The following is a 20,539-nucleotide window of genomic DNA, read 5'->3' as shown; positions in this document are numbered from 1 at the left end:
TGTTCAAACGGGACTCAGAACCGCTTACTTATTTAACTTATTGCTTATTATTACATCTTCTGGGCACAGTGGTATTGAACAGAGTAAAGTTGGATTGTCTTGTCATCAAACGAGATTACTCCGACAGCTATTGATCGGGCTTGAGTGTACCTAGTAGCAGCAGCGCAGGCTGAAAGATGGGAACATGCAAGCCCATGCCATCTATATTTCAATTAAGTATTTTTGAAAATAACAAATATATGGCACGTCAGCTGTTGGGGTGTGGCATTTCAGTTTTAAACATTGTTTTTTGCTATATTGCTGAAGATATTTTCAATAGTGGTATGTTTAATATGAGTTTATTAGGTCTGGGGAAATGTAGTGCTTATGCATTGTTACAACAAGGGGTGGTGATGGACAGAGTCTCTGAATTAAGCAGAATACTCTCACCCAGTCAAGAGATCAGGGCTAGATCCAACACCGTTTTTTAGCTCATTGCACCATCCCAGTTTCAGAACCTGGCTGTATGCAAATTAGTCTGTCCCTGGCCCAGTGCATCATGGGAACAGGGCAGACCAGACTACAAAAGCCAATTCTTACACTGGGAAGGAAACAAGCTTCCGGGGACCGGTTTCTGGCATTTCAGCCGTCTTCGGCCCGGCTTGCTTGAATCCTGATGGTGCAATGAGCAAGGGACTCACATCTGAGTATACCCTTCCACGCTTAGGGTGGACAAAAATATTTACAACAAGGGGTGGTGATGGACAGAGTCTCTGAATTAAGCAGAATACTCTCACCCAGTCAAGAGATCAGGGCTAGATCCAACACCGTTTTTTAGCTCATTGCACCATCCCAGTTTCAGAACCTGGCTGTATGCAAATTAGTCTGTCCCTGGCCCAGTGCATCATGGGAACAGGGCAGACCAGACTACAAAAGCCAATTCTTACACTGGGAAGGAAACAAGCTTCCGGGGACCGGTTTCTGGCATTTCAGCCGTCTTCGGCCCAGCTTGCTTGAATCCTGATGGTGCAATGAGAAAGGGACTCACATCTGAGTATACCCTTCCACGCTTAGGGTGGACAAAAATATTTACAACAAGGGGGGGTGATGGACAGAGTCTCTGAATTAAGCAGAATACTCTCACCCAGTCAAGAGATCAGGGCTAGATCCAACACCGTTTTTTAGCTCATTGCACCATCGCAGTTTCAGAACCTGGCTGTATGCAAATTAGTCTGTCCCTGGCCCAGTGCATCATGGGAACAGGGCAGACCAGACTACAAAAGCCAATTCTTACACTGGGAAGGAAACAAGCTTCCGGGGACCGGTTTCTGGCATTTCAGCCGTCTTCGGCCCGGCTTGCTTGAATCCTGATGGTGCAATGAGCAAGGGACTCACATCTGAGTATACCCTTCCACACTTAGGGTGGACACAAATATTTACAACAAGGGGTGGTGATGGACAGAGTCTCTGAATTAAGCAGAATACTCTCACCCAGTCAAGAGATCAGATACTCTGTCCATCACCACCCCCTTTTTGTAATTATTTTGGCCACCATGAGTGTGGAAGGGTATGCTCAGACATGAGTCCCTTGCTCATTGCACCATCAGGATTCAAGCAAGCCGTGCCGAAGACGGCTGTAATGCCAGAAACCGGTCCCCGGAAGCTTGTTTCCTTTCCAGTGAAGAATTGGCTTGGTAGTTTGGTCTGCCCTGTTCCCATGATGCACTGGGCCATGGACAGACTAGTTTGCATATAGCCAGGTTCTGAACTGGGATGGTGCAGTGAGCTAAAAAACGGTGATGGATCAAGCCCTGATCTGTTGACTGGGTAGGAGTGTTCTGATTAACTCAGATACTCTGTCCATCACCACCCCCTTTTTGTAATTATTTTGGCCACCGTGAGTGTGGAAGGGTATGCTCAGACATGAGTCCCTTGCTCATTGCACCATCAGGATTCAAGCAAGCCGGGCCGAAGACGGCTGTAATGCCAGAAACCGGTCCCCGGAAGCTTGTTTCCTTTCCAGTGAAGAATTGGCTAGGTAGTTTGGTCTGCCCTGTTCCCATGATGCACTGCGCCAGGGACAGACTAATTTGCATATAGCCAGGTTCTGAACTGGGATGGTGCAGTGAGCTAAAAAACGGTGATGGATCAAGCCCTGATCTGTTTACTGGGTAGGAGTGTTCTGATTAACTCAGATACTCTGCCCATCACCACCCCCTTTTTGTAATTATGCATTGTTACAGCTGTTTAGCTGACTAATAAAATTATGTACTTAAGCGCATGGCCTTGGCAAACATTGCTGAGGGTGCCTTTTTACCTAAATATGTGTGTACAAAGTCCAGACATTACAAAGTGTATCTAAGAATTGATTTAGGGGAAAAATAAAATATCTATTTTGATTTCCTTTTTTCTCGTTGAAATGTAGTTTTCCTTCAAACGTTAAACCTTCCCGCGCACGCCTGTAAAAAAGACTTTATTTTCTTTTTCACACCTTCTGCACTACTTATGCATAGGAAATTCGTGTGTAAGTTTGGTGTGAAGATAACTGCAGGAAATAAATTGGCAAAATAAATACAAATACTTAGAAATGTAAGATTTCTTGTGCGTTCTCCTATATGTTTGTACGTGGTATTTAAATAGTGAAAACCTAGCCAAAAGTCAGTGCATTGCTGTACGGAGTCAAAGGCAAAGATGCAATCAACTTGTAATTGGAAGGTTAGGTAGTTTCTAAGAACAAAAGTGAACTGGTATTGCATCATGATGTAGCGTTCTAAAGAGGTGTCTGTAGCTATCTAAAGGAAGGTTGGGGGTTTCATTCCAGACCATGTGTGCATAGATTGTGCATAGGCCTATTGCCTTGTTTTTTTCATTTTGCACTTCATCGTTAGCCCGAAGGCTTGGCTGCCACCATCTTCATAAGTGGTGGTTTTGAGGAAGGTGAAAATGTTGACAAGGGGTTTGAAGGATGACTGTTGTGTAGTGTCGAGCAGAGGAGTGAGTGTCAACGGAGAGCCAGGTTTGGTGTTGTCAATGTGCTATCAGAGCTTCTGTATTATTTCACTGAAGACATGATTGATGACATTGAACTTGTTCATTGAGTGTGGGATAGGAGTGCCAGGGAAGCGGTGAATGCCGTAATTGATTATTTTGAAGAGTGTTTGGCTTCTAATAGCAGCTCCATTGATGGAGTTGGTATCGAACTTGACTTTGACTGATGTGGCAAGTTTCCTCAGTATTACAAGAAGGAACTTCAGTATTGTTAGGTCACTTACAGCTTTGTTTCTCCTCCATTTTCTTCTCTATCTGCAGATGGAGTGTTTTGTCAGTTAGGTCCTTGCAGAACAGGAGGGCTGAAGAGTTCAGCTTGGGCAAGGTTGTTTTAATTGGAGCATGGTTGTTAACTTGGTTTTCCATAAATGCATTGAAGTCATTAGGAAGGGTGCATTGAAGTCATTTAGAAGGGTGTTGATGTCAGTGATGGACCTGCCAAAGGAGAGTGATAAGGTTAAGATGTATTCTGTCTATGTAGAAGTGTTTGAAGAATCTGAAGGTTGGGGGTAATAATGTATGGATTACGGAGTTTAACAGGTAAGTAAAAATATAAATAAATAAAACGAGTTTCGTTGCACGCACTGCATTGCATTTGGTGATGCAGTGCACACAACGGACTTTGTTTCATTTATTTATTTATATGTCTACTTACCTGTTAAACTCCGTAATCCATACATTACTACCCCCACCCTACCCCTTGAAGTTGCCGAGGTTGGAGGTTGGCGGTTGGATAGATAGGGTGGTAAGGATGTGTGAAAATGTGCCAATGGAGCCTAGTTCTGTTCAGGGGGCCTGTAGATGAGAGAGAAGGTGGTACATTGTGTTGTGAGGAAAAGGCACTGGCATGTGAGTTGATTGCCACTTGCTTACCTCTGGTACAGGACTAGGAGGACTTGTGACATCTTCCCCTCTTATGAACATGGTCTGCACGTTGAATGCTGTAGCCTTATGGATCAAGGGCATCTAGAAGGATCAATGATGTGGTAGTGGCCATTTGTATGTGATAAAGAGTGCACTGAGGTTCTGACGCCAGCTGAGATGTCTGTAGCATTAGGTACTGCAGAATGAGCATTGACGAACATAAGATAGAGCTTGTGTTTCATAGCTTTGAGAATATGTGTGTGATGGGTCTAGGTGCTATGAGGATGTTTGACTGTTTGTGGGGTCTATGCCTGGGTGTGATTGCAGGGATGGGTAGTTCTGGGATGCTAGGTGAGGCACATTGTGAGATCTTATGTGTAGGGTGAAGTTGACCTGCGTTTCTAGCTCAAGCCCCTTACTAGTCCTTAAAGGTCCAAATAATAGATGCCCCTGTTTGTGTCTGACCTTTTGCTGGGGAAGTCCAGATTGTAGGATACTCTGAAGAATGGATTAAAGTAGGTTGAGGTTAAGGAGGCATGTCACTTTCTGTAGAAATGGCTAATGGGAAATGAAGTGATGAAATGAAATATTTATTGAACACACTCATGAAACCTTGCAATATATATTCAAGTAATTATTATATTTAATAGTTTCCTACTGCTATACATGAGGTGCTTTTAAAAATAGTAATATCCCCTATTCAGTTTGTTGGCAAGCTATGTATGGTTAAGTCTAGCAACATAGTCAAGAAATTTCGCTTTTCATAAGAAACAGCCTTAACATTGTTTTGCCATTTATTTACGATGATCAGATTTATGAATGTGTTACTTGCTTTTAACAGGTCCTCTTGTTGGTCGCCAGATCTACAGATTTAGTGAAGAAGGCCTTGTAAATGCAAGGTTTGACTACAGTTATAACAATTTCCGGGTCACCAGCATGCAGGCTATGATAAACGAAATCCCACTTCCCATTGACCTGTATCGATACGTTGATGTGTCTGGAAGGACAGAACAGTTTGGAAAATTTAGTGTGATCAACTTTGACTTAAATCAAGTAATAACAACTACAATGATGAAGCACACTAAAATCTTCAATTCCAATGGACAGGTTATTGAAGTACAGTATGAAATCTTGAAAGCCATTGCCTACTGGATGACTATTCAATATGATGCCATGGGCCGAATGATAATATGTGACATACGAGTGGGTGTTGAGGCCAATATAACACGTTACTTTTATGAATATGATGCTGATGGCCAGCTGCAAGCAGTTTCTGTGAATGATAAACCTCAGTGGCGATATAGCTATGACCTGAATGGAAACATCAACCTACTCAGCCATGGAAATAGTGCCCGATTGACTCCTCTGAGATATGATCTTGCAGATCGCATCACTAGACTTGGTGAAATTCAGTATAAGATGGATGAGGATGGATTTCTAAGGCAAAGAGGCAATGACATTTTTGAGTATAACTCAAATGGGCTTCTTAACAGAGCCTACAACAAAATTTTGGGTTGGACTGTACAGTACCGTTATGATGGCCTTGGACGGCGAGTTTCAAGCAAGTCAAATCAAGGATCACACTTGCAATTCTTTTATGCTGATCTTGCTAACCCAATTCGTGTTACTCATTTGTACAATCACACAAGCTCAGAAATAACATCATTGTATTATGATCTTCAAGGACACCTTATTGCCATGGAACTGAGCAATTTAGAAGAATATTATGTTGCTTGTGACAATACAGGAACCCCACTTGCTGTGTTTAGTAGCCGGGGCCAAGTGATTAAAGAAATTCTCTACACACCTTATGGAGATATCTATCAGGACACAAACCCAGATTTTCAGGTCATCATAGGCTTTTTTGGAGGACTGTATGATTCATTAACTAAATTGGTTCATCTAGGTCAGAGGGATTATGATGTTGTTGCTGGGCGGTGGGCAACACCAAATCATCACATATGGGACAAACTGAACTCCAATCCCAAACCTTTTAATATCTACTCATTTGAAAACAACTATCCAGTTGGCAGAATCCAAGATGTGTCTCAGTACACTACAGGTAAAATTATGTAGTTTAAACAATAATTTGTGAAAATGTCACCTGTGTTGATTTGTATAACATATATATCTTTAGTGCACTCCTGTGGTATGCCTACCTCCAGTATTGGTGCTCGTGTATTTATTAAATGTGCTATATAACTGAAAATGTAACTTCCCTCTGTCCTACATTTTGTACAGCAGACATTATGAGGAGGATTTTAATCTATCCTATGTCTCAAAACATAATACTAAATTACTCTTAATCTATATTCAGATGAATGTAAATGTGTGGTGAGGGTAAGAATTTTCCGTTCCACTGTTCATCTCTTGTGGAATTGAACGGAGTGTAGATCACCTAATCTCATAGCTGTTTCTGAGCCCCTTCCGGTTAGTGCAGTGCTTGGGTTGTGGCTGAAGCTCAAATAAATATGGGTTAATAAATAACTGTTTTCACACTGTGCATGGTGCTCCAGGGGGGTTATAGTTGTAGACCCGTATTCAGAAGGTTTTCCTATGACTTAACTCTGTGGTATGCAATGTTTCTAATTCGAAGGAGAAATGCTTGGGCTTGCTAGTCAGGATCAACATATACGAGCAGCAGGTTCTGCACATACCTCATCATCTAGTACTTAACACAATAACCTATATTGCCAAGTGTGCTCTCAAGAGAGCTTGGGGGGTTATTAAAATACAGATATGTGAAGGCTAAGAATAAATACAAATATAAACGTATATTAATGTGGTAATCTTGTAAAAACGGATGCATCCCAAAATTGTAAATAGTTAGCCAACTAAACTCCTGGGGTAGTCTTACCCAGGCAGTTTCTTTTGCAACCTTCAAATGGAGGATCTGCATGATGGAGTTGGCTACATTCTGACCTAGGCCCTGATTGTAAGTTTGGCGGTCCACAATGGTGGTGCGGCAACCACCGCACTGGCGGTCCGACCGCCCTATTAAGAGTTTGGCGATTAGATCGACATTGGATCGCCGCAACCGCAGGGGATCTGTGATCCCTCGGGGGATGGCGAGGCAGTCTGAGGCCGCAATATGCTGGTGGTACAGCTGCAGCGCCTCCAAGCATTTTGTACGAGTTTCCTCACCTCAACAGTTTTCATGGCATTGAACCTGCCATGAAAAGGGTGGTGGTGAGGAACCTAAGGGGGCCTGACAGGTCCCCCTGTTGCCTCTGGGCCAGGGGATGCATGCAGGGGTGCACATGGTGTGTCACCCAGTCTGCATGCACCCCCAGTTCCTGCATAGCATGGACTACACAGTCCATGCCATGCAAGATAATGCTTTGGCCGTTGCTTTGCCTTTTTATCAGGCACCACAGTGAGACTGCCTGCCATACCACGAATGGACTCTTAATCTGGCAGGTAGTGTGCAGACTAGTTTGGCAGTATGGTGGACCACTCCCACGCTGCCAAAGTTGTAATTAGGCCCTTAGTCTGCGTGGAAAAATCATTGAATAGGCTAGCTGTCTTTCCTCCTCTTGTGGCATCAACTACAGATGCAAGTTATCAAGCCAATTAGTAAAAGAATATTTAGATGTAAAATCTGCATTCATACTTAGTTTCAGTTTCAACTAAAAAATAAACCATAGATCTACCTCCTCAATAAGTAACACTTACGATTGTGCTGACAAAGCAAGTGTGGGAGAAGATTAATAACTGAACATATTCAATAGTTCGATAGTGAACCTGAAACATAGTGTGGCTTCTAGATGTATTGTAACCTAGAAAGTGCTGACAAACTCGCGCACATGATTGTTACAGGTCCAGTAGCCCTTCTTGCAGGTAGTTTCTTTCTTTTGGCTTTCAAGAGCTAGAAATACTGAACCAAACATTTCTTACCTGTAGAGCATGGGCTTTCCTATGTAGGGCATTGTACCACATTACACAGGTGAATTAAAGTCAATACAGGAAGAACCAATCTAACAAGACCCACAGCATTAATCAGCACCCAGGCTTTAAAGAAGATTTCTGAAATACTCCAGATACCTAAACAGGAAGTCAGGTAATGGTCACTCATGTTAATGAAATCATGACAGCAATCTGCATTCGCTTACCCAATAAAATGGCCACAAGTATGGCCAGAGTGTGTTCTGCCTTGAAGAACATTGAAATAAAAAGGATACAGCATCTGAAGTGGCAATAAAAGTAATTAATAAACCTTGGCTTCCTTCTTCCCTACATCCTACTGTTAGACCCAGGATCCCTGGTTGGCTGAGGTAGGTACCTTTGGCCAAGAAGGGACGCGTTCCAATGTCAGGGAAAGGAAGGTCACCTTTTTAGATAGCCCCCTTGGTAGCTTGGCACGAGCAGCCAGGCTTATCTTCAAGGCATATTTGCAAAGTATTTGCAACCACGCTCACAATAGTTGAATAAAAATGAGTATAAACTTTATGTAAAAAGATATACGATAAGATTTCACAATATAAATCCAACATATGAGGTTGTGTAATATTTCTCCTGGCCGGTTGTTAGGCCAGCCAGCCCTTGTAAGTTCTGGCGATATTAATGAGCACTTCTGAACTCCTAAAATCATGTCATACAGTTCGTAATGCTAGAATCGGGCACTTTTGCAATGTAAAAATACTATAATACATAACGCAGCAATCAGACACTCTGCAATGAAAAGAATGCAATGCGTAACGCAACAATCAGGAACTTTGCAAGGTAAAATAATGCAGCGCGTAATACAACCACCAGATATGTTGTTATGTAAAAATAAGGCAATGCGTAATACACTAATCAGGTAATTCGATATACAGGAATAATGCAATGTGCAATACGCTAATCAGGTAATTCGTTCTGCAGAAACAATTTAATGTGTCATACGACAATCAGGTAGTTTGTTTTGCAGATAAAATGCCATGCGTAATACACTAATCAGGTATTTTGTTATGCAGGAATAATGCAATGAGTAATACTCTAATCGGGTACTACGTTATGCAGAAATGATGCAATGTGTAATACGACAGTCAGGTACTCCGTTCTGCAGAAATGGAATAATGTGCAATACACTCAGACCCCAATCACTGGGCCTTAGATGGTCTCTCCGCCTCTCCTTCCAGTCAGCCTCTCACAGATGCCCCCAACTTGGTACAATGTAATCAAAAAGTGCAGCTTCACACTCCGGCCCCTGTACTGTCACTCCGTTGGCAATATGGGTTTGATATGAGCTAAAGCATAGGCTCGCGCTGCCAACACTGGAGAGAGGCCTAGAGAATCTCCCTCCGAATCAGCGCCCCACCCCAGGAGTCGGCACACGTTACCTGGGGGGCACAAGCCCACTCTCCTCTCCTTGTCCAGTGGCTGGGCCTCCAAAGCAGCTTTGTGAATTGGCAATGGTGGCTCGGGCTGGCAACTCAGCTCCTCCAGGGTCTGCCGGTCTGGGCCGCTTCAGTTACGAAGATATCAGTCTGCCACAAAGCACACGCACACAGCATTGCTGGGTCTTCCTTATGCTTTGGGTGCACGATCACTGGGCACTCCACACACGGGTCTCAGGCTGCACGAAGATCACACGCACAGTGTCGCTGAGACTCACTTTACTCCAGTGCACACGATAACAAGGCAAATCCTCATGAAGGTCTCACTGTGCACAACACACACGCACACAGCGTTAATGATACTCACTTGGATTCCGGTACACACGATCACTGGACATTCCTCACAAAGGGGTTCAGGCTGCACAAAGCACACGCACACTTCGTCGCTGATCCTTGCTTGGACTCCAGGTGCCCACAATCACAGGGCATGCCTTAAAAGGGTCTCAGGCTGCAACAAGCATGCACACACAGTGCCGCTGAGACTCTCATGTAAACTTTTATGTTCCGGTGTTTCAGGGAGCCAGCTCACCTCAGGCCCTTTTGGATAAGTTACTTCAGGACACAGCACACATCAAGGTCCTTCAAGCAGGGGGACACAACACATAGCAAAGTCCTTTTAACCTTTCCTTGGCTAAAACAGCAAACTGCAGGCCAGCCCCAGAACAGGCAAGGGTCAGTCCTATCCTTCAGTCTTTTCAATTGTTTCTTCCTTGGCAAAGGTCCTCTTGACCACGAAGTAGCTCCAGGCTTGTTCACACTTGATCAAGCCCTTCTCCAAAGTTCAGGGGCTTCAGCACTCATAGTTATTCCCCTCAATGGCTTTGAAGTTTTTGTGTTTCGGGGGGGACTGGCCCCTGTTCAAACCAGTTCTGGGTGCCACCCTACCAGTGACACCTTTCTTCCTTTGATTAGTGGGGGTCTGGATTCTCAATCACTCAGCAGGAGATGGGAGAATTGTTTTATAGCAGCAACCCAGGCCCCTTCACCTCTAGGGGCTTCTTCTCCCCCTACTCTCCAGATGCATGTCAGCCTGTTGCTGTCTCACCTCCTCCCCTGGGTCAAGACATTCCCCAGAACCTATTGCTTTCGAATCCAGACAGTCAATCCACAGCCAGGCAGAGACACACAGAAATGTCAGAGAATAAAACTCAGCCACTTCTAAAAAAGTGGCTTCTGAACACACAATGCAAAAACCGCCTACATTAACAAAGATGTGTTATTACACTGTGTGTTATTGCAATGTGAGTTCAGGCATACTGAACTTCACCTTTCAATCTTAAGCCTTTGGGAAGATAGGCTGGAAAACATATTAAACAGCCTTCCTATTCTGTCCTATGGGCAAGATGGCCCCTCTGAGGAACCAGCCCAATTTAGGAATCTTGCGAGTGTAAATACAATGGGTTCAGAGGTGTCACATTTTAATAAATGTTACACTCCCCAGCACTGCCTTGCACCTAATTTGTGGCAAAGAGGCAGAATCCACCTGGATCTTGGTGTGTTGCATTTCTAGTAATAATAGGAAGTGCACCTCAAATTCTGACGTGTTAGGACAGAATGGACATATACGGTTCTGTTCCTCTTCATAAGACCCTAAGTGACAATGTTCCCACCCGGAAACGAATATACAGCGATTCAGACTCATAGGGAATAATTCTATCCAGGAATGACTCAAAGGACAAAGAGAGTTTGTGGCTTAAGAATTTGTCCGTCAGGCCCTCTGGCATCACCTCGCACTACATCTTTTACAGAACCTTCTCCCAGTAAATAACTTTACCATCTTTGACCATGTTGGTCCTCAAGTTACTCAGGTTATCCCATACACCCCCAAGCTTAGGCTCGCTGCATAAAGTTTTTATATCTTTAATCCATGGGGTAGTGTAGCACTTATCTAATAGCAGCAGCTCCTGTAATGCAGCTCTGTATGGGGATATCTCATTGACAGTCCATATTCTTAACCAGTGGGTCAAGGTTTTTAAGTGAGCAATTTGATTGACCCTCTTTATGCTTCAATCTCATCTCAAGGGTATAAGTGGGGTGCTGGTAGGGACCCCCAGAAGTGATCTTATGATTTTATTTTCTGCTGCAATTAAATGCAAAGTGTTGCCTAGCCCCCAAACGTCTGCCTCATACAAAGCGCCACCCCCAGCCGCAGCTCTATATACTTTTAGTGCTGGCAACACAACCCTGGCAGTCAAAGCTTTATATCTCCTAATGATAGCAGCTGCTATGTGTGTTAGTAAGGAATTACTTTTAGCTAGCAGGAGATCCCAGGAAAGATTACCATTGAGCCCCACCCTCAAGTAATCAAAGCTCCTGTCCTGGTCAATACAGGAGCACTCCACAACCATCTTGTTTCCGAAGGTGCAATGTTGACTGATAGCCATGTATTTGGATTTGCTTACGTTAATCTACGATCCCTGCTAAAGCCCGCAAATTGGTGCAGCAATTCCTAGAACCCCATAGTTGTGCGAGATAGCAGCAGCACGCCGTCTGCAAATACCAGAACTAGAAGGTGTACACCAGCTATCTTGGGGGCGTCATGCTGGCATTTGTTTAGGACTCCAACTACGCCATTCATAAGTAAGAAAAACAGGGTGGGAGCCAGGACACATCCTTGTCTCACCCCCCCAAATGGACCCTGCTTTTATCTAATTTTACCCAATGGAACCTCCAACAGCCCCTTAACTCTGGCACTCTCTCTCATTCACTCGCTTTCTCTGTCTCTCCTTCTATTTTTCTCTCTTTGTCGCACTCAGTCTCCTTTTTTTCTCCCACTCTTGCTCTCTGCCTCGGACCTCTTCATCTCCCATTTCAAACAGACTATACTAGCATAATGCAGAACATTAGCTTCCCCGAAGTCAATGACTCAATATAAGGCTTTAGACTATAAAGCAAAATCCTTCTTTCTGCCCCTACATATACCTATCCCCTTCATTTCTTTGTTTCTTTCTCTCGCCCTCTGTATTTCTTATCATTTCCATGTGTTAAAGAAATTACCTATAGATCCATGCGATTAATTTGGTCAATTAGCTAACCCTCTAAGGACTTATACGAAAAAAAGTTATGAAAATATTTGAGTTTGACTCCAACAAGTAATTTACACATTCAATAATTAAGCCAGCAAAGATTGATTACACCAGAGTAACATTGTAGCCATATTACCTAAAGTAAGAACTGAGCGTACAGTACTAAGTTAATTCGGGTCCCTTCTGCAGTTTTTGGTCTACTGATGTCTTAAACACCTTAGATATTAGTAAATGGTTATTTGTCAGTGGAACCTTAAAGAAATGTATTGCTTTTGGCTGGAAATGTGTCAGCATTTGTTGGCATCCCATAGAAATTATAGAACACATCACAACACAATCCCATAACACTGCACAAAGCTAAATAACATTCAAACAAAACATAACAGGGCACAAAGTGAAAAGCAGTCTAATCAGAACACAACAACTACCATACAACAGAAGAATACCAGAATTCTATAAGGCAGCACAAAAACAGAACAGTATAAATAACTGAAGAACAGATCGCCACCACAATATGCATAAATATTCTTTGTCACACATTACCCCCGCAACAAATATGCTTTCTTGATATGCACAAACTACTGACTTACTTTCAACCAAGGATAAGAAATAGCATCAATCAAAATGCTTTGTGATCTGCCCCCATGTCAGGTAATTATCAACATATTTCACAATCTTGCCCATCCAAGAAATTGGCCACTGCAATCTACTAACAACACGTGTGACACAAAAAATGCTAAACCCTTAATTGCAGAAAAACACATTGAAATGAATCCTTGTATATTACATAAAGTGTGTGCTGTGATGCATCACCCTTATCACAGTTTCACCATTCAATCATGTATGGGTTGTGATTTGTAGCTGTATTTGTTTATACTTCATTTTTTATCATGTGTGGATGGCTGCTGGGTTGGATATGTGGGCACACGGTGTAATTGTGTTCTGCCCTGTTACAATTACATTTGCTATTCTGTTAGCAGTGCACTGTACTCCCTATATCAGTTCTGGTTTAGTTTGATTGAGCCATTTTTATCTACACTGGACTGGAACTTACATTCTCTTTTATATGTATTCTTTTAAATATTTTATATTTTGTAACTTGCAAAGTTTTTTTTAAATCAAGCAATAAAGTCTTACTCAGTGGTTTAGTTTGATTAATGGTGGAAGTTATTAGGATTGTGTACTGGTGGACCTTACAAGGTGCGGCACGTGTGGGCCTGCTGTTTTTTAATGACTGGTTGGATTGGTGACTGTGTTGATGGTACTTTGTTATTTTCTGGTGGATTGTTCATGTGTAATGTAACTCTTGTCGACTTTTCTGTTTGTATGTCTGTCACATTTACAGAGGTCTGATTGTACCCATAGGTAGTTCAGCAAGTTTAATCTTCGAGAGTGTTCATGTTCTTTATAAGAGGTTTTCTCAGTTAGTCACTTAAAAACAGGAAAACCATTTAAGTTTGGTCATAAAAATTGTGACTTCAAAGCAAATTATAATATAAATTGTCCCATTATGGAAATTCAGATAATAGTTTTTGTTGTCTTTGTACAATTGCGTAAACTCAGGGTGACTGTTTCTTTTGTGGACTCCAGCTTCCAGAAGGGATCATTGTTCACAGATTTCACTTGATGGCTCATTTCTTGCAGAGTGCAAACAATGGAGGGAACATCAGAATTATATTTTTTCATTAAAGCAATTGAAAACAACTACCATAAAATCTATTAAAAGCACAACTTCCACACACTGAAGGCATTGGCACTTCAAAACGCTTTATCTTACCTGCAGCTCCATCTTTCCCATAACTTTAACAAAAATATATGACTTTGTAATCTTTGAAGATGAACCTATCATTGTGCAAGAGGGGAGCATAACATTCGGACTAAGAGCCTCTCCCTCATTATGAGGTTGTTGGATTCAGGTAGAAGGAGGGGGCAGAGTCTACAGTTCTTGGTGTATCAGTCCACCAAATAGATCATACAGTTTTCTCCATGGATCCATGGAATGGGGAATAGCCAGCCAATCCCAGGAATAACACAGTCTTTTTACTCTATTTCTTCTGTGACTTCCGGGGGTCAGGGTAGGCCTGGTTACGGATGAGATAGGCCAGGGGAAACGTTTGGCTGCAACTCCTATGGTGCTGTAGTAGTAGGACAGAGGTGCCAGTGTGTGCTCCTACCTGTAGTACTGGCCTATATCCCTACAGTAGTTTCATTAGGTGCATATCTACACCTGGTGAAACTGGGCGTGTTGTCTCCTGGACTGGAACTATCAGGTTTGGTGTTACTGGGCTACATGAGATGGCCTAGAGCAGTATCTTGGCTCTAGTTAATGCTCCAAGTGGGTACCACAAGTAATACGACCATATGTAGCATTACATTGCTTAGTCAGCCCTCGTTAGGTTTCTCATGCAGAGATGTTCCGCCACATCAGACAGGCATTACAAATATGATGACTATTGTGTGTTTTTATGCAAAATGAAAAGCATATAAATCTGTAAATTTCACATGTAGATTGTGTATGCTATTATATTGACCCTTGTTAGCAAGTGACTATTTGCAAATATCCAACTAAAATCATTTTGAGGCACTTTTCACAACAAATATTATTAAAAAGGCCTTTAATATGCTCAAAAGGCTTTTAACCTCCTCCAGGTAAAAAAAAGTTGAAAACATTTTCATATGGTAAATCACACTTTTTAATTATTTATGTTATACACTTTTTTCTTGTTCTTTTATTTCCAGATATTGGAAGCTGGCTAGAGCTCTTTGGTGTTCAATTGCATAATGTTCTACCTGGATTTCCTAAACCAGATGTAGAAACATTTGAATCAACATATGAACTTTCAAAGCTTCAGACAAAAACCCAAGAATGGGATCCTGGAAAGGTTAGTATGTTTGAGTTGTGGTGGTTCTGGTGTTGCTAGAACAATTTACCCATGGTAGAGATTGAGAAATATGTCCTTTCTACAGGTCACTCTTAGGGAGTTTGGATGTATATGGCACCCTGAGGAGCAACCTCGTTCATTACAGCTCCCCCGAATGACCCCAAAAACCTGGTCTTTTCTTTAAAGGTGAAAGATAACTGTTGAATATAACAATGGTTTCAGAAACCCTACATACAGTGTAGGATTCCATTATTCACATATAGGCAACCACATTAGACTCTGTTACTCAAAGTTGTAAAATTATATATTCTTCATTAAATTCACATAGGTCTAGACAATTGAGTTCACACAAAATTCTAACTACCAGAATGTTCATGATTTTCTCAGTTTACGTACATAAATATTTTTGTATTATGAAACGTGTCTTTGAAACTATTTTCACAAAAACTCAATGAGTTCCAAAATACTCAAAAAATGAAACTATATCTAAAAAATGGAACTACTTAGAATGGAAATATGACCCCTTGGCTAGTTAAATTAAATAATGAAATGCTGCCCAACTTAATAGTTCAGAAGAATTAAAGGATCAATTATTTCTGTTTGGTTCTGTTTTGGTGACTTGCAAGGAATCCACGGAATCAGTTTCAGGTGAATTAATCAAATGAATACTGTCAGAAGACACTCACCTCCGTGTGCCTGTGCCCTTACATTTGCATCTATAGCCTTCAGGATGCACACCACTCTCTACTACCCATGTCTTAAGCCATCTTCTTACCTTTGGAGTTCACAATTAGAAGGTCAAGCAATAGAGGAAAGGTAGTCTTATGTCAGTCATAATTTTGTGTTTGTTATTTTTGTTCATGAAGTCCTGTATTTCTAATGATAAACAAGGAACACAAAAATCAAACAAGGACCAGATAGGCTACTCATATCATGTGATGCAACTTGAATGTTCTAGTTACATATAGGTCTTTGCAGCTGGTCCCTTAAACTACCAGACTATTGAAAAGATGAACCCATGATTACTTCAGGTTACAAAATGATGTATGCAGCCGGAACATTGAAACACCATGCCGCGTTAATGTGGTATTCTCTGACTGTCCCTTAAAATATTACTCATCCCTTTTTTCAGTGTCATTCCTTAACCTGTCTTTCCCCACACTGTTGTTCTCCTTAGCCTATTTCTTTCCTTGCAACTGAGTTGCGTGAATATTTTATGGTTCAAAGCTTGAATCCTTGAAGTGATCCTGCAAATTGTATGAGTGTACCAAAATCACCTGATTCACCAAACCAGTCATTTTATGTTAAATGTATCTTGTGAATTATGTGGGATCTCTTTGACTTTGTAATCTTGCTACATGTTAAGCCTCTTTACAAAGGTTAAATTACTGAAGTATGCTGAGATAACAAGACATTTCCGTATAGATAGTAGGGCACAGAAACCAGAAATTGACCTGACAATGTAAATGTGATTAAACGAAATCAAGAACTGGAAGGAATTGAGGACGGAAAGGATTTGGAATGAATGTGTACAAAGTAAAATCACCCCTTAGCAAATTAAATTCTTATCAAAGCAAATTTGCCACTAAGCTATAAATGTAATGGTTATAATAGAAGTGTATGATTAGTTTTTAACTACAACAGTACCCTATGTATGTATAGCTAGGGGTGTGGTCATACTCCTGTATGAAAAGTTAAGTTACAACTTAATAAAGTGACTTGTGATAAGAAGGCAACATTGTATTATATTTCATCATATTAGCCATATAGGCCCAGATGTAGGTAAATCTGATTTACCGACTCTAGAATACCGAATTTTACCGATTCGGTATTCTAGATTCGGTAAATCAGATGTAGGTAAAAATTCGGTAATTACCGAATCGGTATTTACCGATTCGGTAATTGCCATTGATTCCTATGGGCCTACAGGCCCATAGGAATCAATGTCAATTACCGAATCGGTAAATACCGATTCTGTAAAATGACCGATTTTGCAAGGGTGACAGGGTGTCACTTTGACACCCTGTTGCACCCCTGATTTTGGCTTGTATGCCACGTGACACACATACATGCCCTTAGGGCATGTATGTGTGCCACATGGCACAGGTTTAAATGCACAGATGTGCATGTACACAGGTATTCGTTATTTACCATGCAATAGAATTACATGGTAAATAACAAATCGGTAATGGCCTGTGGCACTGTTTTCAGTGCCACCTGCATCTGGATTTACCGATTCGGTACATTTACCGATTCGGTATTTTACAGAATTGGGAAATTTACCGAATCAGTAAATATACCGATTCTGTATATTTTAAGGCCCCTACATCTCCATTAGCAAATACCGGTCGGTATTTGCCGAAATCGGCCGTTACCGACCGGTATTTGCCGACCTACATCTGGCCCATAGTCATTTGGCCAATATTTATTCAACTGAGATCGTTCATCAATATTATTGGGTAATGCACCTCATAGCAGTTAAATATGATACACCAGTAATTTACCTTTTTGTGAAATTTGCTATTGTGAGTATCTACATATTATATACACTAATTGTCTTTCTACATTTGGGTATGTTATGTAACGTAGATGAAATAAAAATGAATGCCTTTTATCCCGTTTCACATGTGTACAGGTAATTATACAAGTACAGGAAAGTAGCCCTGCACTGTTACCCATATGCTTCAATTGTTGGTTTGTGAAGTGTGATGTTAAGGGGCAAAGTCTGGGGGGCTCATTTATGAGCCCTTGCGTCACTTTTGCACCACTGGTGCGTCACTTTTTGTGACGCACCAGCAGTGTAAAAAATGCGCCTTGTTGCACCACATTTACAAAGTGACGCATCTAGATAGATGCGTCACTTTTTAAACCCCTGCGCTACATTATACCTACGCCAGGTATAATGTATGAAGGGGGGTGTTCCCACGCAAGAAAGGGTCATAGAAGTGACGCAGTGAAATCTACCAGATTTCACTGCGCCACTTCTGGGACTCAAATGCGTCAAAATCTTAAGCCTGCCTCACAGCAGGTGTAAGACTGACGCAAGCCCTTTCACATGGGGCTTGCCTCATGTGAAAGGACACATTGCTGGGGTTGCGTCACTTTTGTGACACACTCCAGCAATGCATCACTTTTGCGCCATACAGATACGTCAGAAATACTGATGTATCTGTAACTCTTTGCGACATGATGCGTCATACAGTAAATATGACGAATCAGGTATGTCGCAAGGAGTGCGCACTGAGAAGTGACGCATCGCTGCTTTCATGCAGCGATGCGTCATTTCTCATAAATGAGGCCCTGGAAGTATATCTCTCTACGAAGAGTAGTGTTAAGCAGGCTTTGAGCCTGCAACTCTGTTCACCCATAATACAGCACTGTGATACGCAGGTTAGATGGCAGTGATTAAAATAATTTGTTTCAGAAAGTAGGTATTTTTACCTAACTCGCTGAAAACAGAAAATGGATTTGCAGAGAGAGTTTGCATCACCTGGGCTAAATGTGAATCCATTTACATTAAGGTAGTAGCCAGGCTATATTTTCTGCGAGTCCCGGACATACAATGACAGTATAAAAGGCTATAGCTGTTAGAGAGAAGCGTACATGTGCCATGAAACTATTGGTGGGGTATTTGCTCAGGTTGGTTTCAGTGATGTAGCTTTCCACCTCATTGACTACCATTTTCAGTGGATGTTTTAACCTTTTGTTTTCTCTGGGATGCGAGGAGTGCTGGTTAGGTTACTCTACAAGACGTGATAGATGAGTTCATGCTTTAGAGCACAGCTTTCCAAACTTTTTATGTTGGGGGCACACTTTTTGGAGATGCATCATTTTGGGACACATTAAGGCACTACAGCGAGCGAACGTAGCGTAGCGAGCCCAAACTACCTAAGGGGGGTTCTGGGGGGAGGAGGGGTTCTCACTCACTCCGTCTGTCTCCCTCCCTCTCTCCCCGTAACTGTCTCCCTCACCCTCTCTCTCCCTATGTCTCCCTCCCTCTCCCTCTCCCTCTCCCTCTCTCTCCCTCTGTCTCCCTCACTCTCTCTCCCTCTGTCTGTCTCGGTCTGTCTTTCTCTGTGTCGGTCTCCCTCTGTCTGTCTCTGTCTGTCGGTCTCCCTCTGTCTCTGTCTGTCGGTCTCCCTCTCTCTGTCTGTCTACCTCCCTCTGTCTCTCTGTCTGTCTCCCTCCCTCTGTCTCCCTCCCTCTGTCTCCCTCCCCTGCCTCTCTCTGCCTCCCTCTCTCTGCCTCCCTCTCTCAGTCTCCCTCTCTCTCAGTCTCCCTCTCCCTCAGTCTCCCTCTCTCTGTCTCTCGGTCTCCCTCTCTCTCACTCCCTCTGTCTCCCTCTCTGCCTCCCTGTCTGTCTGCATCTCTGTCTGTCCGTGTCTCCCTCCCTCTCTCGCAGTCTCCCTCCCTCTCTATCTCTCTCTCTCTCTACCTCTGTCTCCCTCCCTCTCTATCTCTCTCTCTCTACCTCTGTCTCCCTCCCTCTCTATCACTCTCTCTCTACCTCTGTCTCTCTCTGTCTGTCTGTCTCCCTCTGTCTGTCTGTCTCCCACCCTCTGTCTGTCTCCCACCCTCTGACTGTCTCCCACCCTCTGTCTGTCTCCCACCCTGTCTGTCTGTCTCCCACCCTCTGTCTCCCACCCTCTGTCTCCCACCCTCTGTCTCCCTCTCCTTCCCTCTGCCTCCCCCTGACTGTCTCCCTCTCCTTCCCTCTGCCTCCCCCTGACTGTCTCCCTCTCCTTCCCTCTGCCTCCCCCTGACTGTCTCCCTCTGCCTCCATCTGACTGTCTCCCTCTGCCTCCCCTGACTGTCTCCCTCTGCCTCCCCCTGACTGTCTCCCTCTCCTTCCCTCTGCCTCCCCCTGTCTCCCTCTCCTTCCCTCTACTTCCCCCTGACTGTCTTCCTCTGCCTCCCTCAGACTGTCTCCCTCTGCCTCCCTCCCTCTGCCTCCCCCAGACTGTCTCCCTCCCTCTGGCGCCTCCAGACTGTCTCCCTCTACCTCCCTCCCTCTGCCTCCCCCAGACTGTCTTCCTCCCTCCCTGTCTGTCTGTCTCCCTCTCCTTCCCTCTGTCTCCCCCTCTCTCAGTCTCAATCTCTCTCAGTCTCCCTCTCTCTCAGTCTCCCTCTCTCTGTCTCCCTCTCTCTGTCTCTCTGTCTCTGTCTCTCTGTCTCCCTCTCTCTCACTCACTCAGTCTCCCTCTCTGCCTCCCTGTCTGTTTCAGTCTCTGCCTGTCTGTCCCTGCCTCTATCTGTGTCTGTGTCTCCCTCCCTCTGTCTCCCTCTCCGTCTCGGTCTGTCTCTGCCTCGGTCTGACTGCCCCTGTCTCTGCCTCTATTTGTCTCTGTCTGTCCCCGTCCAT

The 20,539-nt window shown here is 43.1% G+C and overlaps 1 protein-coding gene across 1 annotated transcript in view; it reads left to right on the top strand.

Annotated features, from left to right (window-relative positions):
* Positions 1-20,539, top strand: part of TENM1 (teneurin transmembrane protein 1) — a 1,826,288-nt gene that overhangs the window by 1,786,254 nt on the left and 19,495 nt on the right. Inside the window, exons 32-33 of the mRNA XM_078688755.1 lie at positions 4,733-5,953; positions 15,035-15,177. Coding sequence (XP_078544881.1) covers positions 4,733-5,953; positions 15,035-15,177 — 1,364 coding nt within the window. The remainder of the gene's footprint in view (positions 1-4,732; positions 5,954-15,034; positions 15,178-20,539) is intronic.

Source organism: Lissotriton helveticus, chromosome 4_1 (genome assembly GCF_964261635.1).
Source record: "Lissotriton helveticus chromosome 4_1, aLisHel1.1, whole genome shotgun sequence".
In the NCBI taxonomy this organism is placed as follows: Eukaryota; Metazoa; Chordata; class Amphibia; order Caudata; family Salamandridae; genus Lissotriton; species Lissotriton helveticus.
The sequence above is the reverse complement of the archived record's forward strand: the minus strand, read 5'-3'. Positions and strand labels throughout refer to the sequence as shown.